The 19452-nt window shown below is 42.8% G+C and overlaps 1 protein-coding gene across 3 annotated transcripts; it reads left to right on the plus strand.

Annotated features, from left to right (window-relative positions):
- The first annotated feature begins 399 nt into the window (after positions 1 to 399).
- On the plus strand, positions 400 to 17925 carry BZW1 (basic leucine zipper and W2 domains 1). Of its 3 annotated transcripts, none has more exons than XM_081018158.1 (12): positions 400 to 556; positions 3259 to 3332; positions 10556 to 10732; positions 11238 to 11332; positions 11872 to 11937; positions 12333 to 12468; positions 13070 to 13179; positions 13283 to 13453; positions 14817 to 14963; positions 16218 to 16356; positions 17259 to 17381; positions 17482 to 17925. In XM_081018158.1, exons 2-12 carry the CDS (start codon positions 3269 to 3271, stop codon positions 17511 to 17513), a joined length of 1260 nt encoding a protein of 419 aa, XP_080874284.1. In that variant the 5' UTR covers positions 400 to 556; positions 3259 to 3268; the 3' UTR covers positions 17514 to 17925. The 3 variants fall into 3 exon arrangements, with proteins under 3 accessions (XP_080874284.1, XP_080874283.1, XP_080874282.1); XM_081018157.1 differs by having other exon boundaries at positions 411 to 552; XM_081018156.1 differs by lacking the exon at positions 400 to 556 and adding an exon at positions 818 to 976.
- Positions 17926 to 19452: the final 1527 nt, after the last annotated feature.

A 19452-nucleotide genomic window follows, 5' to 3' on the forward strand; every position in this document is an offset into this window, starting at 1 on the left:
CCTGGACGCGTCCACTTAGGGAGGGGAGGTGGAAGAGGAGAGCAGAGTCTCGTTTCAAACCCCGCCCAAGGGAAAGCAGCCCATTGCTACGTGACGTAGTTCGGAAGGGGGCGAGCTGGACGAGCCCATTTCCGAAATAAACGGGGGTAGGGTAAAACAAACACATTTGCTTCATTTTTAACTTGAACTCCCTCTCTGTATGAGGAAATAATCAACCCCCCACAATAATAAAACAAAACCCTTTAGGGCCAGCCGGCGTCACGCACTCGACCCTCAGCACGACGCGCTTCTCTTCTCTCTCCCCCCTCCCCCCACTGTGTGACGGCTGTGAATAATAGTTCCTTCCCAGCAGGCCTCTCCTCTCTCCTGCCCGTCACCCGCGTGTTCTCGCGTGGTTTCCTCTCCTCGCGGGGGAGGTTGTGTGGGGAGGGGGAGTAGAAGAGGAAAAGGGGTGGAGACTTGAAGCCGCTTCAGACCGCCCGCCTTCTCCGTCCTCCGTCGCGCCGCTTAGTCAAGCTCGTGCTCCTTGGACGTTCCTTTCCTGCCTTAAAAGTCGGTGAGGCCCGAGGCGCGCGGCGGGATTGATAGCATGGGGGTGGGTGGGGAGAGAACGCGGCTTGGCGGGCGCTGATTGGGCGGGGAGCGCGGCGCGAGGCTGGCCCGTAACGGCCGCGCTGGCAGGGCCGGTTGCTGGGCCTGCTTCTCCCCTCCTTCTCCTCCCCCCTCCTTTCCCTTCACTCGCCCGCGCCCTCTGGCCCGGCCCGGCCTGGCGGGTAACAAAGCGGCGGCCTCTGTTGGGCAGTGACGCCGCTGAGGGAGGGAGGGGACGCGGCTGTGGCGGTGGCCGGGAGGGGCAGCAGCGCGGGACTCAAGCCTAGCCGGGGCGGCGGCGCTAGCGGGAGACTTCCCCCTTCCCTTCCTTTCCGGGGCCATCGCTTCCAGCTCCTGCAGCGGCCGCCTCCGCCCGGAGGGCTCGGTGGGTAGGCCGTGAGGGAGGGAAGGAGGAGGGCGCCTCGGGTCGGCTGAGGGAAGAGTCTTCCGGGAAAAGGCCCGTTTCCGGCCCAGGCAGCGGCACGAGGCGGGGCACCCCCCCCCCACAACTACACAAAAAATACGTACACACGGCCTACCCGTGTTTGTAGATGGGGGGTGAAGGGTGGGGACACCTCCCGGGGCTGAGTGGGTGGAGCCTGGGGGGAAGGAGGAGGAGGGGACTCAACGTTTGGCGATTGCATTTTGAAAAGAATTTCTCTTTTTAAAAAAATAATAATAATTTTTATTAAGTTTTCCATTTTAATAATCCAATCGCATCACATTGAATATTCCAGATTGTACAAATACATATCATAAAGTCCAAATATTTTGCCAAATTATAATTTTTTGTTGGGGGTTCCCATGCTTCAAGTTCAGTAGGGTCCAATCATCTCATGTTTCTACTGCCTTGAGTGTCAGAATTTCTCAGCCTTTTTGCTTCAGTGCAAGATGATTAGCTGGCACGTTTTCCAAAATCTGTATGCGCTCGTGACTCTTGGTGGTGGATTTTTTTTTGGGAGAGACCATGGTGGGGAAAGGAGGAGTTTTAAATACCACGAGGATGGGTGAAATGAGCCCTGTGGATAAAACAGCTTTTTGCATCCCCCCCCCCTGCATTTTTTGCAAAAGTGTGAAGGGCATCTTAAGTTATTTTCCTTCTCCCCTGGCACCCTGAATTGATACTCTGTCCTGATGTAACATTATTCCAAGGCACATGCGATTGGGGGGGGGGGCTTTCCCCTAGCTAAGCAGTAGCCATGGGGTTGCTGGTAAGTTTGGTCCCCTCAAAATCCAAGCCCTGCCACCCCAAAAACGAGAAAGAGGATAGCTAGTTTCAGTCTGGTTATGCTATATGCTCCCGGAATGCATTCAGGAATTTTGAGAAATTTTGGCCCATCCCCAAAACTTCATTCACACCCCAATACCTAGAAACATGCCGGAGGAATGTTGGCCCTGCCTTTTGTTTTATAGACAGCTATGATTTTTTGGAAGAGCAGGTACTGTAATCCTAAGCGCACCTGCTCAGAATCATCCCATTTTGTTCAGGTGCAGTTAGTTCCAGGGAAGTGTTCATAGGACTACAGCCTTGTTGGGGTATACAGAGGACCACAAATGCCCCTTTAAAATACCCCTCTCGTTCTTGCTTACAGTTTAATCTGGAATGGACAGGGCTTTAAACATTGTGATACTCTTGCTGCTCCGCCTGCCCCCCCAACCCCTCCCTTTTCCCATGAAGCCTTAAATGCAGTTCATGCTTTTGCTTTTTTGTGTTAAGGCTGGATTCTATACATGCAATTAATACGTTTGGACTGAGAGCCTTTCTTTTTACTTATAATTATGAAGTCGAGGTGTGAGGACATAGCCACGTACCCCTTGGCTATCTTGATACATTCATCTTATGATTCATCTCACTGCAGGCAGTGTCAGGCAACTGGATCTAACCAACTTAAAATCTATCACAGTGCCCCTAGCCTAGTGTTGCTGTGGGGCATTGCACTGAAATAAAAAGATTGCTGCACCATTTAGCCAGCAGTGCTTGGAGCCCACTGACATAGGAAAGGGCCCACAAGAGAACACTTTATCAAGGAGCTAGTCCTGACTTAATTATGGCCTTACTTAATTTTAGGCAGAGTACTGGTAAAAATCATGCGGTTGGAAGTCCCCCGATTCCAAGTTAAGGTTGACCCCAAGTTCATTAATAGGCCTTTATAGTCTCTTGGTCTCAGCCCCAGCGCTCTGCTGTGTTGATAACTGCTGGTCCAGTATCAACTACTCACCTCAGAAGTCAAACTATTTGCTCTTCAAACCATAGATTCAGATCATGGCAATGCTTGATTTGTTCTAACCATACTGTAGTTGGTTCAATTTAGATCTTAGGGAAAACTGTGGTAAGAACCAACTGGGAAAGGGAGAAGGGAATTCTTATGCAAGGGGGGAAAGGAGGAAGAAAAACGCAGCATGTTTCTAATCTCTCAGCCCAGATTTATTCAATTTAGGCATCATAGAACCTGAAGTCTGTTATATATTTTGAAACCTAGGAAAAGGTTTGTAAACACTTAATGTTTCCAAATGTTAAAGTAGAAAAAAATAGTTAGGAAACCATTAAGATGCATTTTTAGGATGTTGCCAATAGCTAGCTGGCAGGTGCTTAACTGAAGTCTTCCCAAACTCTTAGGGATGATCTGTTTAACTGATACATCTTGAAAATTTTGTTTCTTTCCATAGGGTGTCTTTTATGAATAATCAAAAGCAGCAAAAGCCAACGCTATCAGGCCAGCGTTTTAAAACTAGGAAAAGAGGTAAGCTAATTATATGTATGCTTAAATTGTTTCTGTCTAATACAGTTGGACATCTGAGAGAAAGTTTGCTTGTGGTCTGTATTGTGTGTGTTTTTGCGCGCGCGCGCGCGCACACACACACACACACACACAGAGAAAGCTGCATTGACAGTTTGGTGGAAAGTCTTTAGGATTGATCTTTGATCAACTATACCTTCTTTATATTAAGGCAGCTATGTCTTATATATAACACAACAGTGAGAGTAGTGTCAATATCCTTGTTGTTGTTTTCTTCACTTATCACCTGCTTTTAAAATAAAAATATTTGTTTTAAACAAAAATATACTTTGACCTAAAATCTTAATTTTATTAAAGCCAGTGAACTAATGAACCCATTCTCCTTTGTCTCCCAGTGATAGGTTTTTAGTCTGTTTAAAAATCAGATTGCAGCCTTTGATTTATCTGACACACTGATGGTCTCACATACTGAGCTTGAACAAAATTGTTCACTGCGAGTTGTATCCAGCAGCATCCTAGCATGAGTGAAATAGACTTATGCCCATGCAGCAGGACTTCCCCCTTCCTCTCTGTCTAATCCTGTATGCACCCTTCCGCACCTGTCCTTCACCCAAGGATCACAGGGTGGTTTACAATATCAGATAGTATAAAACCACTAAAATACATACCATAGTAACAAACAAAAAACAACAATCTACACACAGTTTAGAAGGCCATAGATTGGCTCATTAGCCAAAGGCCTGGGAAAAGCAGCAGCAATGGATGCAGAAGTAGCCCTAACCCGGGTATCTGTTCCTCCAGAGAGAATGTAATCCCATCAAGACCAGGCAACCTCCTATCCATCCAGTCAAGAGAACCACCCACTAACAGTACCTCAATCTTATCTGGATTGAGTTTTAGTTTCTGGCTCTCATCCAGTCCATTATCTAGGCAAGACAATGGTCCAACACATCCACTGCCACAGCTGCAGATGTAAAGGAGAAGAAGAGCTGTGTGTCGTTAGCATATTGCTGGCAACATACTCTAAAACTCCAGATAACCCCACTCAGCTGGTTCATGTAGATGTTAAATACTAGGGGGAATACAATCGAACCCTGAGAAACCCTACATTGAAGGCTCCATGGAGCCATATGGTATTTCTACCCATGGATTCAAATTTTCATGGTTCTTTAATGCTTGGCTTTAGGAGAGATGTTTGTTTTAGATGGGTAGGTGCTATATTTAACTTTTCTTCAAGCCAGTCAACTACGAGCTTTCAAAGGTGTTATGGCTAGGAAAGGGCCTTAATTTTGCCTCTGCACAGGGCGTATATCTCTTGCTTGCTACTATGACATATAAATAGTTCAGCCAAGTTGCTATGTGGCATGCCAGAAAGCACAGGAATACTAACTTGTGGGTAGTAATTATGTAAAGGAGTGTTTGTCTGTTCAGTGTTTCTTCAGGAAAAGGAGAGAAAAGTGTAGCTTTAATGAATTCTAAAGTGAAATGTTGTTATTTTAAAGATTATTTTTGTATGGTTTCAGTTAAATGACTTGTGAAGGTGAAAGCAAATCTTGATCCTATGACTTAAAAGATATAGCACATGAACTTCTGTGCCAGCATAAAAACATCACAAAATTGATTATTGTCATTGAGCCAGAACCCTGAATCTAATACTTAGAGTTGGGATAGGTCCATGATACGAGGTCTTATTTGAACTCATTTCTGTAATCCACGTTCAATTTTATGGTGGACATTCCAGCTTTTTTGTTTTGTTTTTGTTAAACCTTTGAAACTGAAGGAGCTGCACACTTCATGTCAGGATGTTCTAGGGAAAAGAGTGTAATCTGCTGTTTAGTACTGCTCTGCTCAAATAAGTGAGAAAGAATGAAACTGAACTGAGTGAAAAAGGTGGAATTCCAATAAACAAATTAGTAGGTGGGAGTGGGATCCGGAAGCAGAAATAGATAAGTACGGTCTTGATCTGCTGAAACATGGTGGGTGAGCTGGAGTGCACACATGACATAATACTGTGGTACAGTGGTGCCTCGCAAGACGAAATCCAGTTACAGATGGGTAGCCGTGTTGGTCTGCCATAGTCGAAGTAAAAAATTCTTTCCTGTAGCACCTTAAAGACCAACTAAGTTAGTTCTTGGTATAAGCTTTCGTGTGCATGCACACTTCTTCAGATACACTGAAACAGAAGTTACCAGATCCTTCTATATATTGAGAAGGTGGGGAGGGGTATTACTTAGAAGGGTGGTGGGAATCGGAGATTGGCAGATAGCTGAGATGAGCCTGTTGACGACTCTTAACGACTGTAATAGGTCTTACAGGAAAAGGCAAGGGGTGAGAAGGTGAGAAATGGCTTAGTCATGTATAATGAGATAAGAATCCGATGTCTCTGTTCAGACCAGGTTTCTCTATTGTTTTAAGTTTGGTAATGAGTTGTAATTCAGCAGCTTCTCTTTCCAGTCTATTTCTGAAATTCCTTTGTAGTAAAACAGCTACTTTGAGATCTTGTATAGAATGTCCTGGGAGATTGAAGTGTTCTCCTACTGGTTTCTCTGTTTTGTGATTCTTGATGTCAGATTTATGTCCGTTTATTCTTTGGCGTAAGGTTTGGCCTGTTTGTCCAATATAGAGAGCTGAAGGACACTGTTGGCATTTGATGGCATACACAATGTTAGACGATGAGCAATTAAATAGTCCCGAGATGGTATGTGTGATGTTGTTGGGGCCAGTAATGGTGTTGTCCGGGTGTATGTGGCAGCAAAGTTGGCATCTGGGTTTATTGCAGGCTCTGGTGCCAGTGTCCGTGTTAAGTCTGGTTGTAGTATTATTGTGGGTTAGGAGTTGTTTAAGATTGGGTGGCTGTCTGTAGGCAATGAAAGGTCTTCCTCCCAGAGCTTGAGAAAGAGAACTGTCATTGTCCAGGAGAGGTTGTAGATCTCTGATGATGCGTTGAACTGTTTTAACTTGGGAGCTGTATGTGATGACTAGTGGAGTTCTGTTATTTTCTTTTTTGGGTCTGTCTTGCAGCAAGTTCTCTCTGGGTATCAGTCTGGCTCTGTTGATCTGTTGTCTAACTTCATCTGCTGGGTATTTTAGTTCTGAGAAGGTTTGCTGTAGATCTCTTAGGTGAGAGTCTCTGTCTGTAGAATTGGAACAGATGCGGCTGTAACGTAGTGCCTGGCTATATACAATGGACTGTTTGGTATTGTCAGAGCTGCTTCCAGATCCTAGCTCACAGAGGATCACGCTAGCCAGCGATCATTAAATAAAAGTCTTTATTGAGTTACAGTTTCCATTCTCAAGCTGCTGCGTGCAACTCTACGTCTCATGGTTAGATCGGCGAAGCTCCATCTGAGTCTCCGCCCCTTGTACACCAACTTAATATCCTAGCCTTGCTCCACCTTTTCCGCCTGACTGTTCTTCTCTGGGTCCCTCTGCCCCCCGGGGTCTCTTCCTTCCGGGATTCCTCTGACGCTGACGCTGACCCCCCTGACTCTTCTCCCTCCTTTCGGCGGGCTTTAGGACCTGGCTCCCTTTCCGGGCTGCCTACTGCGCCACCTTCCTGTGCATTTGAACTTGGCACGCGCGCCCAACCTTCCACCTTCCGTCTGACCGTTTCTTCGCTCCCCGATGGAGGTGTGGCCACTCCTGACTCGTGCCCTCCCCCCTGTTGTGAGCTGCCAGCGCTTGATCCCTGGCTCTCTGGCGGTGACGCTGGTCCTGATTTCCAACTGCTCCCCTCTGAGTCCCCTCTGGCTCTATCTTCCTGGGGTGTCCCCCTAGGCTCCCCCCTTGCCCTGGCCACTGGTGCTCCTTTCTGTGAATCTTCTGATTCACTGGAAAGACTCGGAGATCTCGGGTCGTCGTCATCACTCATCTTTTCTTCTGCCTCCTCTCCCTCGCTCTCTGTTTCCTCCCTTGCCCTTGCCTCTGCTCCTGAACCCCTGACAGGTATGTTTGGGATGGTAGCTAGAGGCATGTAGATATGTTTGTCGGTCAGTTGGTTTACGGTATAAGGTGGTGTCTATGCGTCCATCCTGTATTTTTATAGTAGTGTCCAAAAAATGTATTTCTTGCATAGATTGATTCATTGTAAGGTTGATTGTGGGGTGAAAATCATTGAATTTCTGGTGAAAGGTGTCCAGGGTCTGTTGACCATGTGTCCAGATGATAAAAATATCGTCAATGTATCGTAGGTACAAGAGAGGTTTGAGTGGGTAGGAGTTTAGGAAACGTTGTTCTAAATCTGCCATGAAGATGTTGGCATACTGTGGGGCCATGCGGGTGCCCATTGCTGTGCCGCTGATCTGAAGGAACAGGTCATCACCGAATTTGAAGTTGTTGTGGGTAAGGACAAATTGGCAGAGTTTGGTGGCAAGGTCCGCTGTGGTTTTATCTGAAATGGTGTTCCTTATAGCTTGTAAACCATCGTTGTGTGGGATGTTGGTATACAGAGATTCCACGTCCATAGTATCTAGTATAGTATTGTTGGGAAGATTATTTAAAGATTGTATTTTCCTCAGAAAATCTGTGGTGTCACGTACATAGCTGGGAGCACTGATGGCATATGGTTTCAGAACAGAGTCCATATAACCGGAGACACCCACTGTAATAGTGCCAATACCTGAAATGATGGGGCGTCCTGGATTTCCTGGTTTGTGTATTTTAGGTAGAAGATAGAAAGTTCCTGGTCGAGGTTCTGTTGGTGTGTTGGTGAGGATCTGTTCTTGGATGTGTGGGGGTAGCTCCTTAACAATCTTGTTCAGTTCTTTCTTGTATTCTTGTGTGGGGTCTGAGTCCAATTTTGTGTAAAAGGCGGTATTGGAAAGTTGTCTGCGAGCCTCCTGAATGTAGTCAGTTTTGTTCATGATGACGACAGCTCCCCCTTTGTCTGCTTCTTTAATTATAATGTTTGGGTTGTTTCTGAGATTATCTATGGCTCTCCTTTCAGCATGGTTTAGATTTTGTTGTAAGCGATGGTGTTTTCTGGTTACATCTGTTTGAAATCCGTTCTGGTTACATCTGTTTGAAATCCGTTCCGCGAGTCTCTTTGTCTTGCGGTTTTTTATCTTGCGAAGCACGGCTATTAGTGGCTTTAAGAAAAAGGAAACAAACTCGCAAGACGTTTCGTCTTGCGAAGCAAGCCCATAGGGAAATTCATCTTGCGGAACGACTCAAAAACGGAAAACTCTTTCATCTAGCGAGTTTTTCGTCTTGTGAGGCATTCGTCTTGCGGGGCACCACTGTATTAGTCTTTGGATAACAAATGCTCAGTATCTTGAGGATCAAAGAAAACTGATACCTGAGTTCTAAATGTCATAAGTGAAAGAAGATCCTCTCATATTCATGGAATTTAGTTCCATGTAATGTTTTCAGAAATTTTATTTATAATTTTCATTATTACCATCATGTAATGTTTTCAGAAGTGGAGTAGCAAGCAATTATAACAACTTTGAATTTCTGTGGGTGGTACTAAAATTTTAGCCCATTATAAATAGACTGCTAATTAAGATTTCAGGTGCAGCTGATATTTTGATTGCTTTTTACCAGATATTCTTGGCTTAAGAGAGTGCTCAAACTGACAGCACTTACGGTATGCCAAAAATGATTTTGCTGTGACTGTGGCCCTTAGTTTTCTGTCTGTTGTATACTTCTGGTATCTTACAGTGAGAGTATCTTGTGTTCTAGTACAGAAAAGTGGCTTATTTGAAGCTGAGAATCTGGCCATTCAAAGATCTTGAGGAATATAGCAAATTCATGAAGGCAAGCGCATGAAGTTTTTTTTTTTTAATAGATGAGTTTAAAGAGAACTTCTGCAATGCATTCATATGAGGGTTTTTATAGAGAGAACCAGAATGTAATAAAATGGCGAGAGGTAGAAATAGCTCTTTGAACTGCTGGTGAGAGTTAGCTTGCTCAGTGATAAACTGATTTGTGTCAGAATCACTATTTAAAGTGAAAGGGAAATACCTATGTTTGTGGAAGATTGAAGCAGACCTTAATGGTTTCTCAGTCATGAGCGCTGTACTCATGATTTCCACATCCTGAAAATTGGGCTGGATACTGGTTGATAATTCAGGTAATTATTGTCAATTTACTGGTGCCACGCCAGAAAAAGAAGGGTGTGGCCAAAGGCTGATGTGGAACCATTTTATTTTGATCTATAGAACATGGGTGCTAACTTTTTAAAGGTAACTTTCTTTGAATACAAAGCACACTTCTTGATGGAAAAGGGTTTGTTTTGTATTTTGCTAAAAATACCAAACCATATATCATGCAAAAAGGGGGAAAGCATAGATCTTTAAAGGGCCTGGTGATGGGCCTCTCCAAAGTGTAATGGAAATCTCCAGTAACTTTAAAGTGGAAAATGGCCATAATATGCTCCCCTGATGTGCGGTATATTAAATGCCAATCTTCTATCTCAGCAGTGTGCCATACAGTGTAATAGTTGTCCATATACAAAACTTGTTGTGTTTCTTTGAGTTGTGATTATTGAGATGTTTTGGACTACAACTTGCATTAGCCAAATAGATGTTGTAGTCGAGAACATCTGGAGGGCAGCTGGCTGGCAAAGGCTGATGTATCAGCAGTATGAACCTGTACAACAAGCGTGAGAGATACTGGGGAACTGGGTTCGGGACTTCACATATACAGAGGCCATGTCATGCCCCAGCCCTAGAAGGCTCTTTTACCCACTACTGTACTGTTCTCTAGTGAATTAGCATGATTTGAGTGTCCTACTTCCTGGTCAACCCTGACTCTCAAAGGGTATTTCAAAGAAGAAAGGTTTCCAACCTTTCTGTTCCTCAGCATCTATTGAGAAGCTGCATTACAGAGTGGCCCCACAGTAGGTAATACTTCTTTAGAATCCGCTTTCTTTCTTCTTTTGACTCAAGTTTGCTGTCATCATTCACAATATCAGTAAAGAAAAATCCTTTTATCTTGTTCTGTGAACCACTCAGAGACTTCTGGGTATAGGGCGGTATATAAATTCTAGTAATAGTAATAAATTTTTTTATCTGGCTCCACTATTTTTTCCAACTGCCAGCCTGAATCTAACTGCCACTTTGTTGTGTGTGTGTTATTTGTACCCATATAATTTGTTGTGATGAATTTCATTGATTGAACTGTGTACCTAAATTGAGGCCACTCTCTGTAATATGATTTTATATTTAAAAAATGTAATAAATAGTACTATGTTCACAGAATTTTTATTTATTTATTTATTGCAGATGAAAAAGAGAGGTTTGACCCCACTCAGTTTCAGGACTGTATTATTCAAGGTTTAAATGAAACTGGCAGTGACTTGGAAGCAGTAGCAAAATTCCTTGATGCTTCTGGAGCAAAACTTGATTATCGCCGCTATGCAGAGACACTCTTTGACATTCTGGTGGCTGGTGGAATGCTGGGTAAGTGACCTTAAGAGGGGCTTTTTGGTTTACAAGCGTGCCTGTGTATTTGCATGGCTGGATCTTAAAACTAACCAACCATTCATTGGTCATGATCTCAGTTGCTACTGATTATGCAGCCTCTGTACCCTCCAGAATATAATAGCATTAGAGCTCTTTTCTCTGTGAAGGGCTTCGCAAAACACAGAAGTGACGTAGTATCTTACGGTAGCTGTTAACAACTGATGATCCAGTTCAGTTTAGGAAGATGAAAGCTTCTAGTCAGCCTTCAGTGTTTTCCTGAAAAACTAGCATCCTTGTAAAAAGGTGGGGCTCCTAATTCTTAGCACTGGGAAATATATTTATCTTGCTCCGTTTGCCATTGAACTTTAAGTAGTTGGTTTTCACTGTCTGTTGATTTACTTCACATTGCATTGTATTAAACTTAAACGCTGTTCTAATTAGTGAAAGTGATCTTAGCCAATGTTAGCTTTTCTTGTAAAACTAAACACCAATTTCTCAATAGCCCCAGGTGGTACACTGGCAGATGACATGATGCACACAGATGTCTGTGTGTTTGCAGCACAGGAAGACCTAGAAACGATGCAAGCATTTGCTCAGGTTTGTTTTGCTGGTTTTTTAAAAATGGCTTTTCTTGATTCTACCTCCCTGCAATATAAACATCCACAAAAAAGCAGATTGCATGTATAAAGAGTTCGTGATTGAGCCCAACAGGGATTGTTGAGGGCTTAATTGCTGAGGGGTACCTGCTGGCACTGACCAGAGCCGGAGCAGTGATGGGCACAGCCAGAGACAAAAGTGTTCTGGATTATGGAGGGGCGGGATTTCCTTATCCTCAAGTCAAATAATAAGGAAAAAAGTTTTTAAAAATCAGTTGATTTTATCAGGTAAAAATACTGCTTCTTCCAGTTGTTCTGAAATTACATAGAGAGGGGGAAAGCCTGACAAAATTAGGAAATTGACAGAAAGAAAGTTACTGCTGGGATGCAAAGATTCTGGGGGATCCCCTTGCTGGGGAAGATTCTGAAGGCGCTAGGGGAACATAAAATGAAAGCAGGACTGCATATGGCCCCTAGGTATCAGGTTGCCCACCTTTTCTATGAAAACTATAGTCTTAATTGCTAACATTTGTCTTTCAGGTCTTTAACAAGCTGATCAGGCGTTACAAATACCTGGAAAAAGGCTTTGAGGATGAAGTCAAAAAGGTATTGCAAGTTGAAACTATTTTTTGGACTATGGCCTTATAGATACTCCTGTATATTTGTGTGTTTGTTACTATTTAGCAAAACATTTAGTCTGCATGTGCACATATTCCTTGGCTAGTCACTTAGGACCTGAAAGAAAAGAATAATTTCTGTCCCATTTATAAAAGTTCCATTTTCTGGTTACCTGGAGGATATAGTTCTCCATAGGCATCAGAGTAAGTGGCTGTGCAGAAACTCCGTGTAAGACTTTCAGTCATTATAAGAAAAACTCCGCAAAAGGGATTCCTTTTCTTGTTTCCAGTGATACATTCCTTTATATCTCATGGTAGCATTCATAAATGATTTCAGCACTTCGCTTGTTTCAGGGTGTTGACTGTGCCTTTTACCCTTTGCAGTTGCTGCTATTCTTGAAAGGTTTTTCAGAGTCTGAGCGGAACAAACTGGCCATGCTGACGGGTATTCTTCTGGCCAATGGGACACTTAATGCGTCAATTCTCAACAGTCTATATAATGAGAATCTAGTTAAAGAAGGTAATTGTGGTAAACTATTTTGGAAGTGTTCCCTGTATGTTTTGATATTTAGAGGTGTATTCCTGCACAGTGTGTTAGGTTTCTCTTCACCAGTAGAAGTCCTGTCCAACCCCAGTTCCTAGCATATGAGTATTTTTCTCAGAATTTTACACTACAAGACCCAGATTTTTTTTAAGATTCACAGGTTGAAGTAGGAACTAGGTAACAGACTGTGCATTTGTTTTAGTAATAGTGAAGCAAAACCTTACCATTTAATCATCCAATGTGACCTTTGCACGTCCAGTGAGAGTGCTAGAAAACCTTTCCTCATGAAGCCAGTCAGGAGGTGATACACAAGGAACGATTTCATTATCAAAATCTGTTGACAGTTTGAGACAACAAAGCCACCTGTGTTTTTATATGCTAACCTGTGCCCTACAGATGTAGATGGACTACAACTCCCATCATTCTTGTCCATTGGCCGTGCTCTATGGGACTTATGGGAGTTGGGAGTCCAATCACGTCTGGAGGGCCAAGGGTAAGTCACATCTGATAGTAGGACAGTATTAAGCAGGACACCTCTTCAAGAGTATTAAAAGTAACCATACAACTCCTCATGCAGGTGTTTCAGCAGCCTTTGCAGTAAAACTGTTCAAATCATGGATAAATGAAAAAGATATCAATGCAGTGGCTGCTAGTCTTCGTAAAGTCAACATGGACAACAGGCTGATGGTAAGTAAATAAGATAATCTATTTTTGCTGCTGAAAACAAAGTAATTTGAGATGGGCAACTTTTTTTAAAGTACACCGCAAATAATCAATATCAATGTTTCAGGAACTCTTTCCAGCCAACAAGCAAAGCCTTGAACACTTCACAAAATACTTCACTGATGCAGGATTAAAGGAACTCTCTGAATACGTCCGGAACCAGCAGTGCATAGGGGCTCGTAAGGAGCTGCAGAAAGAACTTCAGGAGCAGATGTCACGTGGGGATCCCTTTAAGGATGTAAGTACATTGGTTTCCTCTGCTCATAGCTTATGAGCCTCTTTGGTCTCTGATACTCATTTTTCGTAACTTTGGCATCTGCCGTGGCAACCAGGGAAGGTGAAAGTAGCTTGGTTTTCTAGCTGTCTCAATTGCTGTAACAATTTTTGCTGTTAAAATATTTTCTTTCCGAGTGTGTTTGGCGAATTAACTTTGCGCTAATGTCCGCACAATGTAAAATGCTGACAGCAAGGTGGGAAGTATGAAACCTTGTTTAATAATTTTTGAAATAACTGCAGATATTTATGAAAATAACGATAATGTTCAGGAACAGTTAAGCATGCTCACATATACATTTGTACCTGTTCAGGCTATAGCCTTTTCACCTGTGAATAATGCTATTGTGTTTATCACATTTGCATCCTACAAGGAGTCCAGGAAAGCATGCACTGGGTTATCTTGATCTATGCAGTAAGCCCTGTGAAGAAAGCTGGTCTGCAAGATGGTGACGTTCTCCAAGGCCACCGACCAGGGAGCTCTGTGATTGAACAGGGATTTGATCCCTTTTCCTTGGCAAGGGTTTGGGACACAGCTGGCTGGTTTCACCTTGCTTCCTAAGGACTGGTTGTTGCTACAGTGCACAAACCATAGATGTTTTAGGGCTAGAGCTCCCACCATCCCCAGGCAGCATAGCCATTGATAGCTCGTGGTAGCTGGGGATCCAAGCAATTTGGAGGGTGGAAGGCTACCATAGTTGGGCTGCCCAGTTTCTGTGCTTGGTTTCCATGGTCAATGAGAAATGTATTAAGATTTTATATTCTAAAATGGGGGTGGGGAAGGAGAAGCAAGATGCCTGTGTCTATAGGCAGAAACTGTAGAAAAGAATGGGGAAATGGCTGTTCGCACCTTGAGCTGTGTCTTGAATTTCACATTCTGAGTCTTGACAGAAATGTCTTAAAAGGTGGTGCACAATGTACCCTCCCTGCGAGAAGTGAGGTTACAGGGAACCAGGCAGTGGCACCCGCCCTGTGGAAGACCCTCCCATCAGATGTCAAGGAAATAAACAACTATCTGACTTTTAGAAGACATCTGAAGGGAGCCCTGTTTAGGGAGATTTTTAATGTTTGATGCTTCATTGTGCTTTTAATTCTGTTGGGAGCCGCCCAGAGTGGCTGGAGTATAAATGATTAGTAGTAGTAGTAGTAGTAGTAGCAGTAGTAGTTGTTATTACTCAAGGGCGGTGCCAAGTATTGTAGCATTTACTGCTTGGGTAGAACAAAGCTAATCTCTAGGCCCAAGGAAATCTATATCTGAAAATCTAAGCAAAGCTTGTCAATACACGTGGAAGAATGTTATGTAACACTCCCTGGAATTGCTTGTCTAGATCATCTTGTATGTCAAGGAAGAGATGAAGAAAAACAACATATCAGAACAGACTGTGATAGGCATTATCTGGTCCAGTGTAATGAGCACTGTGGAATGGAACAAAAAAGAGGAGCTAGTAGCGGAACAAGCCATCAAGCACTTGAAGGTATTTGTATGTTCATTTTTTAAAAAGTATATCATATAAGCAAACTTCTGTGGGTCTATTGCCGTGCAGGCATGGGTGCAAAAGCCACGTAATCATTCCTTCTGTATCCAGCTGAATTTTCAGGTGCTCATGCAGATGTCATGTTAGGGGTAACCCTGAGGTTTGCAGACAAATCAAATGAAATTTTTTTTAAAAAAAAGAATGTAGCTGGGGTTGTACATAAATGTGTCTCCCACCACAACCCACCCCACCCCCCGCCAAAAAAATAGGAGAGAGGGAAAGCCCCAAACAGGCCAATATGGGACTGAACCTGCCCATTGGGCACAAAATGTGCACTGGAAAGTAGGATAGGGAATGAAAGCTAGTGGCTAGAACCCCGAAAAAGAAATATTCTACGCTGCATAATGTTGTACGGTCCCAGTCATAATACTGCATTGCCAATCTTGATATGCAGAAAATAGGCTGCATAAAAATGAGAACTAGATTTTTCAAATGGATTCTCTTCATTTCTCCTGATTGAATAAAAGCTTATTATCTCATTCAGTGTAAGCCCGTTGAAAGTGTACCCTGAATGCCACAATGTAGGGCTCACATTCTTCCTAAAATGTTGAGTTCCTGGATTTCGAAAAATCTTACTTTGTCTGTAAAAGAAAATGGAAATCACTAATAGCCGACTTGGCGGTGCATGGTTCTAAGACTGGGGTGGGGAACTTTGGGCCCTCCAGAAGTTGCTGGACTATAATGCCCATGAGCGCCCGCAAATGTGGCCAGGAACAATGAGAAGCTGCAGTTCAGCAACAGCCAGAGGACAAAAGGTTCATTCAATGGAAGTCTATGGGAAGTCCTCTTAGAAGTTCCCAGACAGCTGGTTTTTGCTGTCAGGATTTTTTCCCTTCATGAAAGAGGCATTTTCTGGCAGCAGGGTTTGAAAATGTACATGTCCATTTTAGGACAAATTACGTGTTGGTGATTTCTGATAAGCCCAATTTTAAGCTGTATTCTGGTATATGCTAGTTTGTGCATAACTAGTAGGCAAAACATTATTATTTATTAAACTTGTATACCACACTTCATTTGAAGATCACATGGCGGTTCACAACATAAGAAAACAAAATGAAAGCACAAAATATGTAATACAAAAAACTCTCCAACACATTTAAAAGGCACATTTATGGAGAACTGGGAAGCTGTTGATCAGAATAAAAGCGTGTGTGGGTTTTTTCCTGTACGTAATTGTTCTTATAATCTTCACAGCAATACAGCCCTCTTCTTGCTGCCTTTACAACCCAAGGTCAGTCTGAACTGACTCTGTTGCTCAAGATTCAGGAGTACTGTTATGACAACATCCACTTCATGAAAGCCTTCCAGAAAATAGTGGTGCTCTTCTACAAAGGTAATGGTTTAACACTCAGTCATGTGCAAAAGAAGATAGAACACTCAAGAGTTTAACATTTTAACTCTCTTTAACTCATTTTAACTACTTAAGCTATAGCTTCTGATGCTTATCAGTAAAGTCTTAATCTCAAAGAAGAAAGCTGCAGCCCATAATTCCATTATGCCAGTTGAAAAGAGTCTTAGTCTTCTGCCCACAATAGTGTTAACAGAACCCCGCCCCCCATTGTGATGTCAAGTGACTTTTTTGAGATGTAGATGAGTATCCTGTTGATGAAAATAGGGTGTCGTAATGAGGCTTCAAGGGATGCGGGTGGTGCTTTGGGTTAAACCACAGAGCCTAGGGCTTGCCGATCAGAAGCTCCCATTGTTAGGTCCCAGCTCCTGCCAACCTAGCAGTTCGAAAGCACGTCAAGGTGCAAGTAGATAAATAGGTACCGCTCCGGCGGGAAGGTAAATGGCGTTTCCGTGCACTGCTCTGGTTCACCAGAAGTGGCTTAGTCATGCTGGCCACATGACCCGGAAGCTGTACGTCGGCTCCCTCTGCCAGTAAAGCGAGATGAGCACCGCAACCTGAGTCACCCGCGACTGGACCTAATGGTCAGGGGTCCCCTTACCTTTTTAATGAGGCTTCAGTTCCAAAGATGTGATTGAGCAACATATAAAATGTATTGCTTGATGAACTGGTCAAGTCTAGTGGAATTTACAGCCCAAACAATGCTAAGACCACAGAGCATGAGGAACGTGGCTTGGCAAACTTACTGGTGGTTTTTTTTTTTAGAGTTTGCATTTAAGCACTTCTGTGCTTTGAAAACACATGGTTTGACTTGGCATCTGTTTTCTAAACTGTGCTGCATGACGGTATAGACACTGCTTGCCCTAACCCCACTTTGTTTTCAACAGCTGAGGTTCTAAGTGAAGAACCCATCCTGAAATGGTATAAAGATGCACATGTTGCCAAAGGAAAGAGTGTCTTTCTGGAACAAATGAAAAAGTTTGTAGAATGGCTCAAGAATGCTGAGGAAGGTGAGTAAGCCTGATGCAATTCCGCTTTGCTTACTGTGCATTCATTTGAATAAGTTTACAAAGTGTTCTCATGCTGGAATACTTGTTTGTTTTCTTTCAGAATCTGAGTCTGAAACTGAAGAAGGTGACTAAGTTGTCAAAAACAGTAAAGCAAACAGGAGCAGTAGATAAAACTTCATGTCTTTGTGTCCTGATTCTTACATCCTACCTCCCTGTATCAAGCATGATATAAGGGCTCTCATGGCAAATTTATGTTTGTGTTTTCTATGGTCATTAGAGAACACCAGATTTAGGTTTTAAAACCATGTGTTAGTAGCTTACAGGAGCTATAGATTTGATTCTAACATTGCATTAGTTTTTTGAGTTACCTTCTACCTCCTGTATTTTCTACTGTAACATAATTTAAGGCCTTCCACAACTTAAATTCATTTTATCCCTGGGTTTTCTATAAAAAAAAAGTTTACAAGTAGACATGATTTGGAAAAATGAAATTTGTTATAAAAATTCTGTTTGCAAATTAAACTGTACAAGTATCCAAAGTAAAGAGGCCATACTTGTGTAATTGTGTGTGAAAGATAACTAGATCCAAGCAAGAGTGATGGGATCCCTAACATCACATCATTCCCTGTTCATAATACCACTGCAATTTGCAGTCACTAAGCTCAGTATTCAAACTACGCTCTTTGCCTTCAGCTTCCTGGTTCTGGTGTTCTTGCAGTCTTAAGCAGATCCTTGAACAATCTGTTCTCTTTGAAAAATGTATTTTTCTGCCTTGCTATTAGTTGGAAACAGAACGAAGTTTGCATTGACCATTTTTGAGCAATGTTGTATACTATTTTTTAGCTTGTAGTAAACCAAGTCCTAAAAAATAATGAACGTGACTAGGTTATGTCTAGTGGGTCTAGATTATTATATGGGTCTACTTTTGAGTAGGATGAGTGTTGAATACCATCCTTTTAAAGGTTAAAAGGATTTGCATTTTAGATGCTGAATGTGAAAGTGAAAAAGGTTCTGGAACCCCAAAGAAGCTCCAACTATCATTTAGATTCCCAATAATTTACATGGTTGGAGAATGTATTCTTGCTAACCAGGATCAGGAAGAGAAATATTGTGTGTGTGCTCCAATGCTGCTTTCACTGAAAAAGTATGGAAGGAAATTAGGCAACTCTTGCATACTATCTGCATAAGCTATCCCTAGTTTTCCTGTTACTAGTCCCCATGGTCTCTGTACTCCCGAATCTGCAAGAGAAAGGGGAATTGTCTAAATTGGACCCAATTGTTGATAGAGGAAAGCTATTTCCTATAGGCTTCTTTGTTTCTTTAAATGCATTAGGTGTTCTGAATATCCCCGGGTCAGAATATATTCTGGTTACATTTAGCAAGATGTAATATAGCAGATGTGACTCTAGTAGTGGGCCTACTGGCAGAGAATGGATGAGTCAGGCAGTTCAGAATAGCAGCCAGGGAGTGCTTCTTTCAGTGCAGAAATACATGGGTTTCTACGGGCCAATCTGTTTCAGTACATGCAGGTCCTGCTTTCCCACCCTGAAATGCCAAAGGAAAAACTTGTGTGTCTGATTGCTCTCCCTCAAATGGCTGCTTCTGACCAGTGAAATGTAAGTGGGCAAACTGCAGCTGTTTAGCTATGTGAATCAGCCACATGCGTTGAGAGGTTTTGGCTGAGCAAAGCCCTGTGTGTATACAGTTCCACCAAGATGCAGGTAACTACCTACTTCCCTAACAAATGTTGCCAGATTTTGGCAGTAAAAACTTGGGAATAGGCTCCATTTACAGCAACTGTGCCTTTTCCCCTGGTGCATTCACCCTTGGCCAGAAGACAGGATACTTCAGTGTTTTGTGAAAATGCAGGTTCTGTCCTTTTTAAAGGCTTTAAGCCGGTGGGTTATATTTGGTTCTAGACAACTTTCTAGGGGCTAGAGATTTAAATCAGCACGCTTTGTCGAGCAGCTCTTTGAAACTTCAAAGGACAGATTGCTGTCTCCACTACAATGTCAAAGTATGCATGTTCAACAATACTGATTTACAATTTCCTCTATGCTACCTATTAGTT

This window comes from Podarcis pityusensis (assembly GCF_964106645.2).
Source record: "Podarcis pityusensis genome assembly, chromosome: 1".
Classification (NCBI taxonomy): Eukaryota; Metazoa; Chordata; class Lepidosauria; order Squamata; family Lacertidae; genus Podarcis; species Podarcis pityusensis.

Coding starts and splice junctions, on each gene's coding strand:
- BZW1 (XM_081018158.1), top strand. CDS start 3,269: ATGAATAATCAAAAGCAGCAAAAGCCAACGCTATCAGGCCAGCGTTTT. Junction 11,938..12,332: donor TTGAGGATGAAGTCAAAAAG/GTATTGCAAGTT, acceptor TACCCTTTGCAG/TTGCTGCTATTCTTGAAAGG. Junction 13,180..13,282: donor ACATGGACAACAGGCTGATG/GTAAGTAAATAA, acceptor TCAATGTTTCAG/GAACTCTTTCCAGCCAACAA.